This window comes from Chaetodon trifascialis, chromosome 11 (assembly GCF_039877785.1).
Source record: "Chaetodon trifascialis isolate fChaTrf1 chromosome 11, fChaTrf1.hap1, whole genome shotgun sequence".
Classification (NCBI taxonomy): domain Eukaryota; kingdom Metazoa; phylum Chordata; class Actinopteri; order Chaetodontiformes; family Chaetodontidae; genus Chaetodon; species Chaetodon trifascialis.
The window spans coordinates 9,267,881-9,288,064 of NC_092066.1; the positions used below are offsets into that span (position 1 = coordinate 9,267,881).

Sequence of the window (20,184 nt, forward strand, 5' to 3'; positions counted from 1 at the left end):
TATAAGCAGTGCACTGCAGTTTTCAGCACAGACAGCGTGAAACAGGCAGCACTCAGTCGTTACTGCGGGAGCTTTACATTACAAAGCGGCTGCACATTACAGCAGCAACCCTCGGCACCACTAATGAATATATGCAAAGCATTGTGAGCGAATGCTTGTTCAAGACACAGCAATTCCCTTGTTGAAAACACTGAGATCCACCTACTTAGACACATTAAAAGCTAACCTCGCAGGGCGGTGAATATGACAAAATGTCAGCCCACTCGCAGTATTCATCGCCTCTCTAAACGACAGTAACTGTGTGACAGCACAGGGGATTCAGCAACATGACGTGATGTGATTGATCTGAGCACAAGTTTTGGCTTTTGAAACGCTGCTGGCAGCAATCTTGCTCCTTAAGATCATGCTAATCAAACCAAGTTGAGGCTGGTGCATGTACGGATGTGTGTTTTGCAACGTGCACCGTGGAGCAGAGTTTTATGCATATTACAGTACGAGGGGTTGTTATTCAGCCTGTGGCAACGCTGTGACGTGACGGATGTGTGTTCTAGATTTCCATGTCAAAGCATTAAACAAACCTTTGATATTATAAAGAATATACCCAACAATAATCTAACAAGGAGTCTTTGGCCATGTTGGCAGCTCTGTGAGGCTGCACTTTGTGTACTACACATCGGTGCTTTGAGCTAAATCCTACTGTCAACATGCTAACACACTCACTGGTAACAAGCATAATGTTTAATATGTTCAACATACAGACTGTATCAACAGCGGACGGAGCTTCTGGGTCTGAAGAGTGAAGCCAATTAGGAAGTGCCTTAGACGTGCATTCTTTTTAATGGCCACCAGGGGGCGACTCCACTGGCTGCAAAAAGAAGTGAAATTGTGTGCAAGCTTATGAGAAAATGACTCTACGTCTCACTTGATTTATTACCTCAGTAAACATTTTCCTAATGAGTTTATGTTTTTTTTTAATTTCTAGCTTCAAGTCTTTAACGTGTGGCTACCTTGTAATTCATAAGACGCTACCACAGCGTGTCCTTGGGTTCCCAGTCAGATCCAATCAGGATAGAGGTGTAGCAATGCATATCCTCCACAGCTCTTCCCTCTCATCTAACTGCTAGCATTTACTTATTAGCACTGAACACAAAATACAACTAAAGCTGATGGGAATATGATTATATTTGCTGGGATTTGGTCATTAACAAAAGCACTGATCAGATCATGGTGCCCTTAAAAAGTCAGAGGATCACCAATTCATCCTGAGGGGGGCATGAAGCTGTGCACCAAATTTCACGGCATAGTTAGCAATAGTTTTCAAATCACTTCACTATAAACCTCAAATATGAACCTGGAGGTAAAGTAAGGGGATCACCAAAGTCATGAGGTTCATCTTCATGGGACCATGAATATATGAACCAAACTTCACGGCAATCCATCCAGCACAGTCTGACCGGCTGACCGTCATGGCCGTCCCTCTACGCGCAGCAAAATACAAAGACATGAGCAGCACTTAGCATATGACATTATTTCCACACAGCTTGCTGAGATTTCATGGTTTGATGAGAGTTGCAGCTGTTGCATGACCTAAAAATTCCATCATCTCTTTCTGAATACCATCAACGGCTGCTAATAGTCGATCTAACGCACAAACCCTCTCCCACATAGTGTTGTCACGGATTTGGGGAAACCTTGTCAGGACATGACAACGCGAGTGGGAGGATGGATAACACATTACAGCCACTAAACTCTTTGTCCAAGGCAAATTTAAACATTTCTGAGCGGACTCACTCTAAGCATTTAAGTGCCGAGGAGGAAAACTCCTGGATGAAACTTTCAGAGGCACATAGCTAATGACCTTTACTGTACATCTCCATCCTCTTTCCACATAACATCCAGAGGATTCTCTGCCTGGCGCCAGTGATTACTCTCATCCCTGATTAGTGGTCTAATTAATGGAGTCAACGACGACCAGCTCCAACATCAACTCAGAAAGCTCTTAAACATCAACTCTGCAGACTAATCAAGGCAGCTAAAGGTCAGCTAATTTAGTTTTATAATCAGAAGCTGCTACAATATTGAGAAGCACGGTGTGTGTAGCCATGAGTGCGATAGATACTCACTGTTTGTGACAACACATTAGATTGCTGTAAACAAACTGCAGAGCAGCGTCTGCCGCTCCTCTTCCTCCCTCTCTGCAAACTTTCTGTATATTTGAACTGTGTGAAACTTACTAGAAAATGAACAGTGGCTGTTTTTACTGCATATTTTGCCCAAACTTTCCTGCCACGCCAACACAAGACCGTCCAAAATCACCCCCGTCTTCACTCATTCGCTATTCCCAGCACATATCTGTTAAAAAACAGATATTTTCTCTATGATGAGCGCAGTCTGACGCCACTAGACCCGCCGATCCACTCGAGGTGTTCAGGGTTCGTTCCTGTGTCAGTGTATTAAAGGAAGTAGTTATTTCAAGCCTAACCGATGATCCAAACCTATCCAAGTAAGCTACCTGACCAAACTACGACCTTCCCCTGAAACGCTTCCCAGCAAGCTTTATTTTGAAATTCTTCCTGGACGTTGCATATTTCTTGCTGCTAACTTGACCGTTGAGTAAGAACGTGTTCATTTCGTCGCCTGTTACACACTTTGGTGTGACATTAAATCTTAAATCTTTGAGGGCACGACATGCAGCGGTGCATACTTAGGACACTCAGATGAATTAGCTGCGAGTGGTGCGCGACATGGCAAATATGGAGCAACCTCAGAGTCACGCTGTTCTCTTTCTGGCTCTGGGAAACGCTGCAGAAAATACTGTGGGGAATACTCTCAAACAAGCATCCATATCCACCCACAAAATCCATCCTTTGATCGGTACAAACCCATCAAACGGTCACAGTCACAGTTTAGTAGCAGATCTTACTGATAAAGAGGCGATAACACAACAAAACGTCTACTGACAAAGCGACAAGATTTAATGTATTCAAAGATGTCAGCATGCAGACAACACGTGGTTAATTTATGAGTGTGATGTTGAAAGAGACGATTGTCTCCATTGTCGTCGTCAATGCAATGCTAAGCAGAAATAGAAATATTATGTAATATGGAATCAGGGCAAAGCTGTTGGGTTCTGCTAAATGGGTAAAAAATGCTATCATGATATCATCTAACTCACAAGCTGCAGCTGGCACACAGACATCTGGCCTCACTGACCTGTATTAGTGATATTAGACCTGAGCATTAGTGATTTTAGCAGTAGACATACAGTCAAACAAGCTGCTTGTAACAGTACTGCAGTGCTGTGTAGTACTGTGGGTCATTATCAGATCATCAAATATTATTCCCGTCCTATTCTCTGCCTGACCAATCAGAGGAACTTCCTGCACTAACAGGCTGAAGGATGATGTCAGCAAATCTGATCTCCTCATGGCACCCATTGTTAACTGCACATAAAAACATGCCAGCACAGACACCTTTGGACACACAGCCGCACATTTCCACAGACAGACAGACAGACAGACAGACAGACAGACAGACAGACAGAGAAAGCAGATCTCACAACGCGACCAATAACTCTACAGAGTCCAGCTGTGCAGCATCTTCCTAACATAAACTAATGACACTCACTGAGCTCAAAGACCTCAGGCCTTTTGCATCTGAAACAATGGAGAAAACATGCAAATCTGCAAAACACAAAACTTCTGAAAACAAAGTAACAGAAATGATAAAATTTCAGAAATAAAGCTAAAAACGAAAAAAACACAAGGCGCCTTAAAGCAATTAGCACGATCAAAAACACATGCCAAACAATTAGAAAACACAAAGACGCCAGAAACAAGACGCCTGATTGGATAACTCAAACGTAGAAAACAGGGAGTGCTCATCTGTCTCGTGTGCACCCATTACAGCCGAGCACTCACCTGGTTCCACCTGGCCTCTCTCAGGGATTTATTACAAAAAAAAGCACATTTTTTCTTCTTTAGTCATTTCTGCTGCACCAGCAGACCACCTACACCTCCCCTGAGTGACATGCTGTGAAGCAGGAGGCCTACGTTTCCTCCTTTCCTGCACCCAAGGTCTCTTCTCTTACTTTCTCCCCCCAGCTGATCAGCTGACTCCTGAATTCGTCCCTCTCCGTCTCTCTCATCCTGTCCGGTCCACACCTCTAACCTGACCCTGCATGTGCTGCTGCTGCTGCCTGGCAGCCAATGAAAACACTCCTATCCTCGCTGTGTCACATCTGCAGTGACCATTTCGTTTAGATTCTTTCATGTTTTTAAATAATATCTGCAGAATTCAGTTCGGAAATAATATTAAAAATTCCATATAAGACTATCTGGATGCTGTGCTGTATGAATGAGGTGGACAGCCAGACTCTGCGCTAGCTTCACTGCACAGCGCCGTGCAGGTACTATGTATGGAAATGTCATTCCCATCCTACATTCACCGCCGCTGCTTTTTCAAACCCTTATATTTGTTTTTTGAACCATTGCTGATGTTTTATTTATTTGTTTCCTCAAATGCTGACATGCTTTACATCGACAGCCTACAGTAGTTGTTCGTGTTTCCTCAAAATCTCATCTCCCTGTTTTCTGTATCAACAATGTGTGTGAGGAAACAAAATCCGTGAGGCAGGTGAGAAAGGCAGGAGTGAGATACTGAGTGTGTGTGTGTGTGTGTGTGTGTGTGTGTGTGTGTGTGTGTGTGTGTGTGTGTGTGTGTGAGAGAGAGAGAACACGACAGCGTTTTGCCAGATGACAGCAGTGTGGAGGAAGTGTGTTTTGTCATTTATCATCTGGAGAGCTCGCTTGTTAGAGCACACACATCTTAATAGTCAATCTGAACCGGTAGGACCGAGATGAGAGGAGGCGTTTTATTACCCCGTCGAGACGGCGCACACACGCAGCGAAATACAGTGTGATGCGTACAGACAGAAGCACGGCGCTAACAACGCACACCGGCTCGTAGAACCAGAGGAGAGCACTTCCTCCGCGTCCTCGGCGTGTCTGGAAACACACACAGAGAACACGCGGCTGAGAAACGAACCGTCTGAAGATTTGAAGCTTCATTAACGTCGACACTCAAATCCTAAATCAACGATTTTCATTTATCAGCCGACAGCAGGCTGGTTTGTGACACTGGCGTCTTTTGCACGAGTGATTTGAGGCTTTGAGTAAAAAAAAAAAGCTTCCTTTGAAATGTCGTGATTTATTTTATTGAAATTTCATGAGGATTTTCATGAGGATTACAGCTACAACGAGTTGTCAATTGATCGATTAGTTGATGGAAGAAAATGAATTTCCGACTATTTTGATAATCGATCAAAAGTTTCAGTCATTTTTCAAGCAAAAAGGTCAAATATTTGCTGGTTCTGGTTTCTAAAATGAAGGATTTCCTGCTTTTCTTTGTGATTGATCAAAGTAAATGACGTCACTTTGTGCTTCTGGGAAATCAAGATGAGCAATGTTGACGATTTTTTGCCATTTTGTAGAGAAAATTATTATTTGCGAGGATTAAAGAATACAGTCTTTGATACTTTTATCATTTTTCTTATGCTGGTACTCTTTGGTGGCACCACTGAGTTTTCCCACCGGTGTTCATCCATTAAAACAGCCTTGGAACAATCTGCACCATTCAAGCACCAAGTGACCACTTCAAACCAGGTCCTGAAGGCGTCCTCTCTAGTCCCGTATCACATTTCGTGAATCCCCGCGGTGTCGGTGAAGGTCTAATTCTGCCTTCTGCCAAACAGCGACACGCGGCTGAGTTGATACAGTATCGCTGAGCGATGAGACAGCAGGCAGGACGGGAACAGAGAGGCGCTCGATGGCGTTTCACCTTTTGTAACAGTCGAGTTCCAGCTCGTATTTCACCGGAGGAGAGCGCGGGTTTGCTAACGCTGCATGTGTGCGTTCGGTTTCTAAACGAGGATAATGGAGAACTTCACTGAGGAGATAAATGTTTTGTAAAGAAAAAGAAAGGAGGGAAAAGAAAGACAGAGAGAAAGAATGAAAATACCCAAACAGACTGATGGAAAGACGGTTAATGTAATCAAGAACACACGCAGCAGAATGGTGCTGAGAAAAGGCGTGAATGGCACTGAGGAGGGGGAGTAGGGCCATTTTAATGAAGTTATGGCAGCCATTATGTTGTCAAGAGCCCTTTGCCTCCGCGGCCATGGCGGCGGCGGCGGCTTCCTCGCTGTGTGGGAGTGCATAGCAATGTGTTTCTGAAGGGAACGACCTTGTTTATTGGTTTGATTGAAAGCAGTGAGGAAAATGGGCTGTTTTCCTTTCTCACCGGACTGATGTTATTTCCTCGCCTAATAAACACAGCGACAGGCCCGGAGACACCCACACGAGACATCAGTGCTTGGCTATTTTAGTTCGTAGTGCACCAGATAATACAGCGTGAAACAGAAAATCACGTGAATGATGAGGTCGGCCTTCATTGATCCCAGGTGAGGTTCATTTCAAGCACTCACACTGAAGTCATTGTTACCTGGTGTATGTTGTACGTTAACATGAGTTAGACGTGTAGCAGTTTCTGGAGAATGAAGCAGAAGCATTCGTTATTTAATAAACATCAACTACTGAAGATTAGATATCGATCATGGAATGCATTGATTCAGTTTGCTTATGATTCTTGTCTTCATCAGTGCTCATGAAGGGAAGCTTGGGGCTGCTGCTACATCTAACCTGTTTGCTGTGGTTTGAACAAACTTTGGTGGGTTTTCCCGCCTGGTTCGCTCTGTTTCGGCTGGTGGGAACGCTGGTCGATCGAATCCTGCTGCCGGCAAAACAACAAGGCCGATACGGCTTGAAAAGGAGGGTTCTGGTTTGGTTCAAATCAAACGCGTGTGTGGTTTGTAGGCCGTGTGAAAGCAAAGCAGACAAAATTAAGCCTAGAGCGCATCAGCAGGTGGTCACTGCACGTGTCAGGAAAGGGATCTCCTCATCTGTGTTGGTGATGGACGCTGTATATTTGTGCAGGATGGCAACACATCCAACAGGAAGTGAAAGAGCTAAAACAGATGTGATGTACTGGCACTGTACTGCATGTTTAGAGGCTCCTCGTCAAACACCCAAACACACAGTAATCACCTGACCTGTAACATGACAGGATAAGACGCCTCTTTCTCACAAAGAAAAACTAAACGGTGCGTTGTCAGCAGGCGTCAATCTCCTGCGTGAAAGCTGTACACTGTCTTTCTTTCTTTATAAAGTTCACTTCCTGCACTTATTTCTTAGTGCACTCTTTGTGACGGCATTAAGGTGAGTCACCGTGGTCTCATCCATGTGCTGACGTCTGACGGCTCAATGAACCAGCTCGCTGTCAGTCCATTCGACTTCCTGTTTGAAGCTCTTGATTTGTTTGCAGTCAGTCAGAAGAACATAACACACCAGAGGTGCCTTCACGCTTTCAAAATAAACCACCAAGTCTTTTTAAAGATAGGATCTGTAATAACACAAGGCAGCATGTGAGTGTAAAATCTGTTGTCCAACCACAGGCGTCAAAAGTTTCAGAGGTTTTTCAGTCTAAGTAAAATGTGACGTATGTGTCTCGAGCTCCGACGACCGAGCTAACACTGGGCATTGCTCTAAAGCTAAGCAGTCCTCTTTAAACCTTTTATTAAAAATGAAGGAGGCAGGTCATAAAACATGCTGTGCAACAAATTCACTGTTCACTGAGCACTGGGGAAGGTGAGGGTCTAAGGAGGGACGGGCCTCCCCGGATTCAGTCCGGCTTTAAAAGGCGTTTTAACATTAATTTCACATTCTGCCAGGAGGTGGTGGAGGAGGTGAAACGGTTCAGGCTCTCATGATGGTTTTCCCCTCAGGGGCCACACATGTAAAGTTCAGCTTACAAGGGACATGCCACTCCATTCAAATTACTCTCTGCCCATGAATAAAAGAAGACGACACCTCTCTGGTCCATAAGCGGAGGGACGGTCTGCAAAATGTACAAACGTGCGTGGAAGTGTACGTACACGCCCGCATGAATGAGTATTTGTAGAATGTTTACACATCCAATCGATTAAAATCGTCCTGATGCAATGCAAACTCCTAATTTGCTCCATCTTATGTTCATCATTCATAACACAAAACTGAAATCTATCATCTAAGGAAAATGGCCTCAAGCGTGGGAGCGATGAAAACTAAGTGAAGAACATGAAAGTGATGAAGTGGACATGAAGGGAAAAACAGGATAAATTGTGAATTGAAACCACGCCCACTGACTGACTGTTGCCTCCACCCCTCCCCAAAAAATAACTCACATATCTTCAAAATTTAAAGGGTCCTTCCTCGGCTCATGCTTCACCTTTCCACCAAGTTTCATGAAAATCTTGGCCGCTGTTTTCCTGTAATCTTGCCGACAAACCGGACCAGTGGCTATCTTCACATCTTAGGAGGCACAATATGGAAATGTGCAATGATCCAAAGGCGTGTTCTTCCCTCTGTTTTTAGCCTCTAACCTCTTCTGAGGTGCTCTCATGTGCAAAGCTAATGTACCCTGGAGTATGTCCACTGCTGTCAAGCCTCCATCCAGCTCCTGATCACACAGCAAACAAGCTGATCTCCCAAAAATGTCAAAGTAACTGAAAAAGGTACAAACACATTAAATGCATTACTGCCCCACTCTGTTGTGACTATCTGACACTGACTATCTGACTTTAAAGACAACTCTTTAGATTATTTTCTACAACTTTAAAGCAACGCTGATAAATCTTTGCTCCAGCCTTCACAGGAGTCACATGCCGGACAGTGACTGAATGAACGCGATACAAGCAGCCGAGATGAGCTCTCTGGAGGCCTCAGACTGACTGCTCTCACGCTTCATGATGGATGAGCAGCTCAGCGATGCGGCAGGATCTCAGCACTGAGCCTCTGCTTCCTCGCAGAGCCTCGTTCGTATGGGGGACGCGACTGGCTGTTAGGTCAGGGCGGACCCTCGCCACGGCGCAGGAATTATAACTTCAAGCTGTTCTACTCCAGAGGGGCGTTCGGGCTGCTCCGCTTGATCTGCAGCCCCCAGAATGAGGAAACTCCAAAAGTGATTATTTTTCTGTGGTTTTCGTGAATTGAATATGTTGGGGGACAGCGGGCTATGAGGTTCAATCATGCAAGGACAGAGAGAGGAGGCAGAGAGCGAGGAAGAGAAGGCGAAAAAGATGAAAACGCTAAAAAAAAAAAAAAAAAGGGGGGGGGAGAAAATGTGCAGATTTTGAGCCTCACAATGAAACTCACGAGAGCACATTTCACCATGTACAGTAAAGACAAGCAGGAAATGAAACGTCACGATTGCCTACAGAAAGCAACAGCAGCAGCCATTGTCGAAGAAGTCCTCCCCCCTGCATCTGCCCGAGTCTGACGACCGCATGTGAGAGCGTGCATCGCAGCGGGCCATGGAGGCGACGCAGGACAAACTCAGAGAAGCGCTGTGAAATCTTCCTGATTGCACGTTTGTTAATGAAAGCAGAACAAAACCTTTTCTCCGCTCAGTCATTACATCCCCGTCCCGCCGGAAGAGGACGGCTCAGGTGCATCCTGCTCTGAAGCCAACATCCGCAGTTCTGTTCGACTAAAGAAGACACTTCATTCTCGCTAACTGCATTTGATTGGGTAACCCCCCCCCCCGCAGAGCACCCAATTAAAACAAGGCCTGGAAAACAGCTTTTAACCCCCCACTGAGCTGCGTGCGTGTGTGCGTGCTCACATGTCGTGCGCGTAGGAAGAAGTGATTAATAGCGAGAATAAATAATAGGGTTCGAGCTTGAGAGGAACTCACACACAAACACACGGATGTCTGAGCGCACGGTGGCTACAAGTAGAAAATTGCATATTAAAAACTTGCAGCGCCGTCAAACGCGGGCGAGACGCAACACCTGCTTTTAATTTGAGGCTGGTCCCACGTGAAAGCATCCACAGGTAACGGAGGAAAAAGGCCTCCCATAACAGGTCGGTGCTAAAAAGAGAGGTGAAGTCATCCAGTGCAGGAAAGCATGCTACAGTACTGTCTCAATATTGTTCAAGGAAGTTCATGCTGATGTGTCTCTAGAAGTGGAAAGAAAGCAGGAAGTGTCTTAGAAGAAGAATCGGAGGGACAATCCCCTTTATTTGTCACACAGACTACATACATGCTCTCACACGCCATGCAAATTGGTTAAATTTGTCCTCCACCTTTAACCCATCCTGGTCGCCTTCCTCCGCAGCAGACCAGGAGCGTTGGGCTGCCATCCGACCGGCACCCGGGGACCCAATGTCTTCTGTCACCATTGGTCAGGTGGTCTTCTGCATGCATTTAGTGTTTTTTTTTTAAGGAGGATACCCCAACATGCAAACTCCACACAGAAGGGCCCCTTTCCTCAAGCAGCAGGCACTGAAGGCATGGTGGAAGACACGCCTCCCGGCGCCCACAGCGAGAATCGAACCCGGGACCTTCTAGCTGTGAGGTGACAGTGTTACCACCGTTCCACCGTCTTGATATGAACTGTGTGTCAGTACATAAAACTCTACTGAACATGTGTCTGAATATCAAGGCATGCAGAGGGTTACAGAGCACGCTTTTAGAGCAACACCACACAAAGCCCCAGATGAACAAACACCCAAAATACATCCCACTGCAGGTCTAAGTCAACATCGCGTCCATTGTTATCACGAGTCAGCACTCAGGAAATAAAAATCCCCGACAGAGAGGCAGGCGGGATGTGCAGAGCTGCACAGAATCTGGATTAGTGGCATGCTCATCGCTTCCAGTCTGCTTGCTTTGGAAAAACTCATAGATTTCTGATTCTGCCTCTTCATGTTTGCAGTGCGTAATCATGCATCTGTGTTAGCTTCTCTAATGGCGCGTTACCAACTCTCGACACGCACACACGTCGCAAAGTCTCCGAGGAGGTAAGTCAAGCTACATCGCAGCAGTAAGTGGGGGAGGGTGACAGTGGCTCACTTTAAGTTTGGATAAAAACGCAGATACAATTCACGAAAATATTATGTCAGACTCGCAAGGTTACCCAGGCCGCCCTCCACCCCCCCAGGATCCTTTTAACACACAGTGTTCAACACAGACACGATTAATCCTCAAGGACAGACATAATGTGGAGATTGCCCACTGAATAATCAGATAACGACATATCACTATGAAAAGAAGCGAGGCAGTGACACGTTCTTCCTTTTCGTCTAACACCCTGTGATTTCTGCAAAGAAAACACCGACAGACTCACAATTTGATGCAAAGAAAAAGGCAGAATATTCCAGAAATTGCCGAAATGTGGATGCAATTTCTAGAAATCAGGATTTTCCCTCCATTAAGTATTTTTTCACAACTCCATGGAGGAGCGTTGTCCGACCACGAGAGCAGCCTTCAGCAGCTTTCTCTCCTTCCTTTTTTTAAATTAATGTATCTTGAAAGTGTTGATTTTGAACGTATCAGTCAAACGTGCACAGGGCCGTAACTAGCGATCGTGTTCATCATTGATTAATCAATTATTGTCAAATGTTGGGAGTTAGTAAAAAAAACATTCTCCATCTTAATTTCTCAGAGCTCAAATTCCATGTTTTGCCAAACCAGCTGCCCAAAACTCAAGTTTATTCATTTTATTGTCACAGAAGACAAAGAAATCCAGCAAATATTCACATTGGAGGAGCTGGCAATTACGTCCGTCACCACGGGGTGGTTAGCAAAACAAATTAGTGGAACATAAAACGCACTTTCTAAAGAACCACGTGGAGATAAAAACCATAAAAACAGGTGAAAACAGAACGTTTTCAATTCAAATCCCCAGTTTTCAGAGGAAAGACGCGGCTTTTCAACACGGATTTTGGCAATGTTTGCCAATGACGAGGTTACATTTTTGGATGAACATCTGATTTGCATATCCCACATGCCCACACACACACACGCACACACACACACACACACACACACACACATGCATGCAGTCAGGATATAAACCGTGGATGCTCGCCACTCATACAGGCAGCACCTGTCAGCTGGTGTTCTGGGACAGCCAAGGGCTTGTTTGTTTGTTTCTCTCTCTCTATGAGTGTGTGTGTGTATACCTCCATCCAAGGTCCCTCCCTTTTTCCCCCAGCACCCCTTCACCTCTCCACCTGCTGTTCCTTCATTCACTCCACCCCGCCTCTCTGTCTGTCTCACTTCATACCGGCCATCATACCGCCATCCATTAGATCTCTCTGTCTCTCTTTCTCTGCACCTGTGACTGAAAAACAGACTCGCTCAGTCTTTCTCTGCCTTCCTGCTCATTACAGCCCCCAGGCAGCCACTCCATCACAGAGAAAAGGCAGAGATAAGCTACAAGAGTACACCTGTGCCTGGTATGAATGCCAAATCTAGAGTCAGTGACAGCCAATTCCAGGCCAAATAATGGAATCAGCGAACCTCAGCTTCAGACAAATCAACCTGACAGCTTTATCTCCCGCTCCCGATTTCAAAGCACGTAACAAACCTCGTTATATGATATTATTAAAAAAAAAAGGGGAGGAAAATGTTGACACTAACATAATGCCGCTTGCGAGGGATTAAGTTACCAAAGCTCATTTACAGATGGAACGGGTGGGAGAAAATAAGGAAACATATTTTTATTTCATCAGCAAAGTGCTGCTGAGCCTTACCTGACAAAAGAGAAATAAATGTGCTCTATCAACAACTACACGCAGCATTAATACGCTTTGTGTGGGCGACAAGTTCTCAATTAATAACTGGAGGACAGAAAGAAAGACTGGATTGATCGCGTGGACGGAAATCTATAGAATACCGAACGCACACGTCAAATCAAATCAGCTCTGTGAGCAGAGCAGAGCAGGCAGAAGTGAACTTTCCAGATGGTGGGGGCGCAGCGAGAGCCGACGGGGGGGGAGTCGTAATCATAAAATAGCAATTACAAAAATTGAACAGAGCGTTTACTTATTTGCTTTTACTCATTAAGCGTTAGAGCACCTGAGAGAGAGATCTGTGTGAGACAACCGGAGCCGAGCCCGATCAAAATCACAGTCCTCCTCTCGCTCTTTATTTTGGATTATTGACGACTGAGCTGGGAGCCCGCCGGCAAAGGCGGCGACCGTGAACTGCAGGGCCCCCGGCCCGCGTCCGGCCCCATCACCCTCTCACCTTGTTTCCTGGCATCTCTCGGCTCAAGACAGAAAAAGCACCACATAAAGAGCAACGTGGTCAGACGCGAAATCTGATTTAAAGTCCGCAGCGAGAGCTTCGTCCGGCTAAGTCGAAAAGCAGCTGAAGACCAGCTGATGTGGGCATGGACTGAACACTAATTATCAAAGGCGTCTTCATGCTAAGCTAAGCTAACTGCAGCCTGACTGCAGCTTCGTGTTTACCAGACAGATAGAGGGTAATGGTATTTGCAAATGGGCGAATATGTGTGTTTTTCGGACTATTCCTCCAAAGCTGAACGTAGCGGGGGGGTTTGTTGGTAAAAGGATCAGCTGATCAGAGAGATCAGAGTTCACCGGTCAGAGTGAGAAAAAGACAGCGGGAGTCAGCTCGTCCTGCCGGAGCTTTATTATCTGTGAGTATTCATGACAGAGAGCAGGAGAGAGATGAGTGTGTGTGTGTTCGTGTGTGTGTGTGTGAGATAACGTTTGTGTCCACTATGTAATTATAGATTTAGTAAACCCGAGGCTTAGTGTGACTCAATCAACCTCTGATTTGTTGGGTGGATGGATACTGATGATAATGAGGTGTGTGTGTGCCTGTCTGTGTGTGTGTGTGTGTGTGTGTGTGCGTAAGTTCTCATACAAATGTGCAGGGGAACTGTACATTTGTATTCCACCTGGTTCCCCAAGATATGTACCGTGTGCGTGTGTGTGTGTGTGTGTGTGTGTGTATGTGTGTGTGTGTGTGTGTGTGTGTGTGTGTGCCACTGCTAGTTCATTAGGAAGCTTTTCGCTGATGAGGGCGATTCATAACAATTTAAAAAAAAAAAAAAAGAAAACAAGCCTGGACGGTCCCATGGTGCATCTATGGTGATAATGTATGGATTTTTTTTTCGCTCAATACACAAAGAGGATTATGGGATTTGTATCTGGTATCTATAGTAACACAGATTTCTTTACAAATTGTGAAACGCTGAACAGATAGCTTTGTTCGTTTCTACACAAGATGTCCACAGCCTGCCTCTAATTTGCTCGAAGCTTCTTAATTTAGTTACTTCAACATCTGTGTTTGTTTAAGGCACAAAAGAAATAGTGCTGAAGCCGTGGCGAGCACCTGAGCTGCTGTGTGTGCGTCTGTTCAGGTGCGCATGAATCTCTGCTAATAGCTCCGCTGTGAGTCTGTAAGGTCGAAAAACCACAGTGTAAATCGTTGACATTAAATCCATTTTATGTTGCAGGCTGACCCGGAAAAACAAAATTATGGCCACACTTGCTCTCCCGCTAATTGGAATAAGACTGGAGATGCATTTATTTACTGAATGTAAAATAGTACCCTACAGCTTCGAGCTGCAATCAAGGTCTCCGCTTCCCCTTTCATTAAACTAATCAATGATGTGCAAATCCTCCGTTATCGGGCATACAATGCGTACAGGCAATAACAACAAATACAACAAGCCACCCGGACAAACAAATCTGGCAAATAAGTCATTAGAAAATGTGATTAAGCTTAAGATGGAAAGATGAAAACACAGAACTCTCATTTCAAGCTCACTCATGCAGATCGAAAACTTTTATGTGACTTCATAAGCTGTAATGAACTTTAATGCACATAATAGTGTTTAAAATGACACCAGAGCTCAAATATATTGGACTCTGAGCACAAGAGACAGCAGAAAACCCCGTTTGTGTCCATTTGGATTCACACTGAATGGAAATTAAAGACAAATAGGGCTTGAAAACATGACCAAAAGTCTTTTAAAGCATGGGGACAGTTCACAATTTAAATCCATTTTCTTCCTGCAAAATTCAGTAAAACTACACTGTGACTGTAACCTGATGTTTTTTAACGGCTTCATTAGCAGACCTGCACCACCTGCAAGGCTGTCATAAGACTTAACAAAACATGTCGAGCAGAGCGCCCGTATCCACTTCAATAATCAGCTGCAGCACTGATACAGCGGTGTCTGCAAACGTCAACACACCAGCCCAGCGTCTGCACACCGCTGGCTAGCTAGCCTTAGCTTGCTGGCTACATGACAGGGACAGACTGGACGTAGTAAAACCAGCACACAACTCCGCCTGCTCCTCTCAACGCAGCCAGCTAGCCACGCCTGAAGCCATGTAGTCATTGGATATGTGACTCTTAACAGCACTTGAAAATGGTGGTGAAAAAGTACCTTATGACATCATTACTCACCGAGGCCGGGCGGGCTCTCAGGGCACGGCGGCAGCGGTTTGGGGGACGGTGTCTGATTGGTCTCGGGCTGGGCGCTTGGCACCAGCTGCTCGCCTGTGGACAGGTAGCTGGCTAACGTGGCGTTGGGCCTGGAGAGGTTGTAATAGTAAAAATGATGTCCGTTCCCTGCCGCTGCGCTGATGTTATTCCTGGATCCGTTGCGGCCGTTGTTGAATCGGCTGAAGAGGTCGAAGCGCTGCGAGTAGACGTCGAAGTACAGGATCATCATGATGAGGAAGTGGAGCAGGCAGAGCAGCAGGACGCCTTTACAGATGCGCTCCAGAGTCCGGCCCAACATCAGCCGGGTCATGGCCGAGGAAGATGACCGTCCGGCGACGGCCAGCCACGACAACGCTGGCGCGGCTACAGGCATGCACTCACCCCAGCAGCCATGTTGGGAATATCAGCCGCTATTAGATCTCAGGATAAGGACATGTGGTTATCTGACACCCGACTATCTGACTTCTGCAGGGGTCATGGGCTCATTAATGAGGATCGGCAGTCAGCTGCACCTAAAGACTGAGTTGCCAGCTTGTTTGTGGTGCGTCCACAGATTCCCTGCATGACAAAAACACTAAAATGTCTTAATCAGCCTCAGTCCCTGAACCCTGATCTAATGTACTGCACCGTAGATAAAAGAAATGAGTACTGATGTACTGTTCAGTGTAATCTAAGACATAAGGCCCCAGTTTCAGATTAGACCAGGCATGTGATCATGTGTTGAGTTTTCTATCCCTGTCAAGTCTCTGCTGCAGCCATGTGGTATCCCAGTGTCAGAAGCCAGTCCTACCAGTCCAGGGACTATCACTTAAAACTTTAATGGGTGATCCCAGTGATGGCACGTAACTGGAAACTGCTAACATTCATCAGTGTAGTGTCGATGGTCAGCTGAGGCTTCAGTCGGGCTCTTCTTATGGCATCAGGTCTGTTGTTTGGTGATCGATCAAATATCGTCCCCTTTAACCAGGAAATTCTCGAGCACCTGAAGGAAAATGAGAGACAAAAGCGATTTAATCCCATTAATTTATCCAATGTGTAACTAAAACGATGGCTGTGTGCTGTTAAGCCGTGTTAACGTTCTGACCGCTTACTTAAACCAATGCCGGTGGAGCGCCATTAATCATAACTGTGCACTTGTGTTCAATGCAGTGACTTACTGCATTACTTGCTGTATAAAATCAAACCAAACATCATTGATCTTCCTCTGGCAGTTTAAGAGTATTCAGTGACCTTGCGCCTATTTGATATGCCTGCTTGAAGAGCGCTGGAATAAATGCAGAAGCTCGCTCTCGGTAGAAAAAGATGCACACGTGAGAGTAATGACAGAATCAACAACGAAAAGCATCTACAGACGCGGATGAACAGAAAGCGTCGGCTGGGGCCGTTCGGCCAAATTGACATGCCAAGGCAATTTTCCAGTCAAGTGGTTTAAAAAGCATTTATGATGGAATGAGGAGGCAAGCGGGAATACACAAAGCAGTGAATATAGGAGCATAGGAGGGACGGGGTGGGTGGGGTGGGGGGGGGCACTTAAAACTCTGCCACAGGCCACGCTTACTGTAGGTTTGTGGTTCTTCCAATCAACGTGTGAAAAAACGAAGACAAGGCCGACGCAAGACTTCCTGACGCTGAAATACTAATGCTGGTAATTGGAGAAGGATGGAGATGTAATGTATAGTGGCAGCTCAGATATCAGACAGCTCAAAATATTTAGCTTTTCTGGAAACGGGCTGCTCCATCAGAGGACGAGACACAAGCTTTTACCGTCTTTAATTAGCGACCGCTTACTGTCAGGCCTTTAATGTTTCAGTAATGTTCAGCAGGGTTTGGGATCAAATCTCAGCTCTTTTTGGGGACCAACAGAAATTTGTCTGCAGCATTTTATGCTGTCAGCTAAAAAAGCTGGCACTAAATGTGTGATTCATGGCTCCCCAGTGTTTATTCGTAGATCAGAAAGCTTGTGATTTAAATAAAAATCTGAAATCTAACTTTGAGACCCCAGAAAAAGTGAGGCGCACACCAGCGTGGCCGTCAATCCAAGTCCATCGAAACATCTGGGGTTGCTCCAGTTTCCACGGATTTCTTTAAGAACAACTGGAAATTAAAGGATGAATCTATTAAAGTCAGACAGTGTTGGGGTCTGCTGTAATGATTAAGTGTCTCTCAACTCCGGTCCTCGGGCCCCCCTCGGCCCTCGGGCCTGAAAATGAGTCTGGAAAATGAGGTTTAAAGGTCACAGAATTTGGAGATGAAGCTTTTTTGTTTCTCCTCAAGATGAAAAATTCCAAAAGTTGGATGTTACTGAATGTTTTGCATCTATAATGATTTATATTTGTAGATTTCTGTATCCTCACGGTGTAAATGTGCTATTTTGTATGATGACCATGATGTTTTTGGCCGATAAAGATCTACAGGTCACATGACTGATCAATCACTCTTACATAAAGAAACCAGAAATGGCTTTACACAATCAAACCAGTTCATGGTCCTTTGGTATCTGAATTTGTTTTGGAAAATGCTGAATTTTGGTACAGATTGTGGCACGGTGGTGCAGCAGGTAGTGCGCATGGCTCACAGCAAGACGGTCGCCGGTTCGATCCCCGGGTCGGGCGGGGGCCTTTCTGTGTGAAGTTTGCATGTTCTTCCCGTGCATGCATGGGTTCTCTCCAGGCACCCCGGCTTCCTCCCACAGACCAAAAACATGCTCATTAGGTTAATTGGTGACTCTAAATTGTCCTTAGGTGTGAGTGTGAGCGTGAATGATTGTGTGTCTATATATATTGCCCTGCAATCGACTGGCGACCGGTCCAGGGTGTACCCTGCCTCGCGCCCGTTGACAGCTGGGATAGCTCAAGCCCCCCCCAAAACCCTGAAAGGGATGGTCGGGCATAGACAATGGATGGATGGATGGTACAGATTGCATCATCTGTAACTCTTCACCTGTCCAATAAGCTCCAAACACACCACAGGAAATTGCAGCATAAACACAGCCGTGTGCCGGAGCGGTCAGGTGAGTCTCCGTGTTGCTTGTTCAGGCAGGTGGAGGCAAAACGCAGCAGACTGAAACACTCTGCGTGAGAGAGCTGCAGCCTGTCCACAAAGTTGGCCGCCTCTTGCTGCGTTCTGACTTTTGTCTGTGGGCAGCAAAGTCAAGGCTGCCAAGTCTGAGCCTCAAGGGGTGTGTGTGTGAGTGTGTGTTGTGCTGTGTGTGTTTCTGACTGTGTGTGTGCATCTCGCTGGTTAATGAGATGGATTTCTGCTGACCGAAGGACCCGGACGCCGTGCGCCGGTCGCACCATAATGCTTGTGCGGCTCAGGATTTATTTCTCGGCCGTGCTGCTCCTCAGCGGCTGCACAGGCTGGCGTGAAATGTATCAGTGGTGAATTTTTCAGCATGCGGGGAGGCAGTCAGACAGATAATCAGTAAGACAGACACAAGAGTCCTGCCCCATTTTCTGCTTCAACTACAGAGCTCAGGGGCAAGCCGGTTGGCCTCTGTGACCAACAGGTGTCGAACCATGTGACGGCAAATCGGCAGCAGAATCAACAGAAGAAATGCATCCGCGGACGGGATTGAGGAGCTACTTTGCTCCGGATGACCGGCCGCGCCCGACCTATTAGAGATCAATGTAGATACAACACACGCCGGTGCTTTTCCCCTCATGTGGGGGATGAAAGCAAAGCCCACGAGGGCCAAATCCATCTGCACCTCGGCCACTTTATTTGCTGACATTTCGCTCAACTGACTTTTCTCAAGACAACAAGCGCTATCTTGGGATTTCGTTTATTTATTTATTTATTTTTGTCCTGAAAAAGGTCAGCGGACCGAAACAAAAGACTATAAAGCGGTGCAGAGGAAAGCTCTGCCTCTCACTTCGCTCCCTCGCTCCCGTCTCCCTTTATTTCGCTGGCGGTGCAGAGTGTTCGCTTTTAACTTAATATGTAAATGTCACCTGGAGGGAAGCAATGAAATCAGGAATGAGCTGTTGAAGCTTGTACGTTGTGGTGAGATGGGGAGAAAGATCAAGGGGACAGAGGAGGGAAGATGGCCACAGCGACAGAGAAACAGTTTATTCAAGGAGCCCTGTAACTCCCTGTGTAGCAGCAGCAATAAATTTCACAAGGGCCCCGATCGCATCACGTCTGCCAAGGAACCCGCAGAGAAATGAAGGGATGTGAGGCGGGATACAAGCGTCCATTTCCATGAACTTCTTCAAGGCTGTTTCTGAAGCAGGAGTCCAGATGAGGATGAGGACTAAAACCAATCAAGGACACCACACTGAACGTCACGCCTCTGTTTGATCAGACCTGAACCTCATTTATGCCTCAATGTGGAAGTATCTTTGTAAGTATTTCAGTGTTTCCAGCACAGAGAGTGGCGAGCTCACTCTACGTAAAGAGATGGTAAAGATAGGTAACACTGGCACCTCACAGCTAGAAGGCCCGGTTCAATTCCCGCCTGGGGTGCTGTGGGCGCTGGGGGGGCCTACTGCCCTTTGTCTCGAGGAAAGGGGCCTTTCTGTGTGGTTTACATGTTCTCCCCATGTTGACCTGGGGTATCCTCCACAAAAAACCCCACTAAAAATGCAAGAAGATCACCACCGAATGGTCCCCGGGCACCGCTGTCGGCTGGCAGCCCACTGCTCCTGGTCTGATGGGTCAAACCTGGAGGAATAATTTCACCAAAAAAGCATGACAGGTGCAATTTGTGTGTGTTGTTGTGTTCACCGATGCATGGCATGTTGTGTGGCGATTAATAAAGTATATATTTTATCTTAAAGATGGAGGAAGTGCAGCCTCCGTCACAGAGGGTAA

At 46.0% G+C, this 20,184-nt stretch overlaps 2 protein-coding genes across 3 annotated transcripts in view; one reads left to right on the forward strand and one right to left on the reverse strand.

Annotated features, from left to right (window-relative positions):
- b4galt2 (UDP-Gal:betaGlcNAc beta 1,4- galactosyltransferase, polypeptide 2) overlaps nucleotides 1–20,184 on the reverse strand; it is a 172,979-nt gene that overhangs the window by 135,898 nt on the left and 16,897 nt on the right. For both annotated transcript variants that reach the window (XM_070973854.1, XM_070973855.1), the window contains exon 2: nucleotides 15,331–16,351. In XM_070973854.1, the coding sequence (XP_070829955.1) occupies nucleotides 15,331–15,742 (412 nt within the window). In that variant the 5' untranslated portion in view covers nucleotides 15,743–16,351. The remainder of the gene's footprint in view (nucleotides 1–15,330; nucleotides 16,352–20,184) is intronic.
- LOC139338647 (ATP synthase subunit g, mitochondrial-like) overlaps nucleotides 1–20,184 on the forward strand; it is a 154,196-nt gene that overhangs the window by 7,374 nt on the left and 126,638 nt on the right. The gene's annotated exons all lie outside the window — the stretch shown is intronic.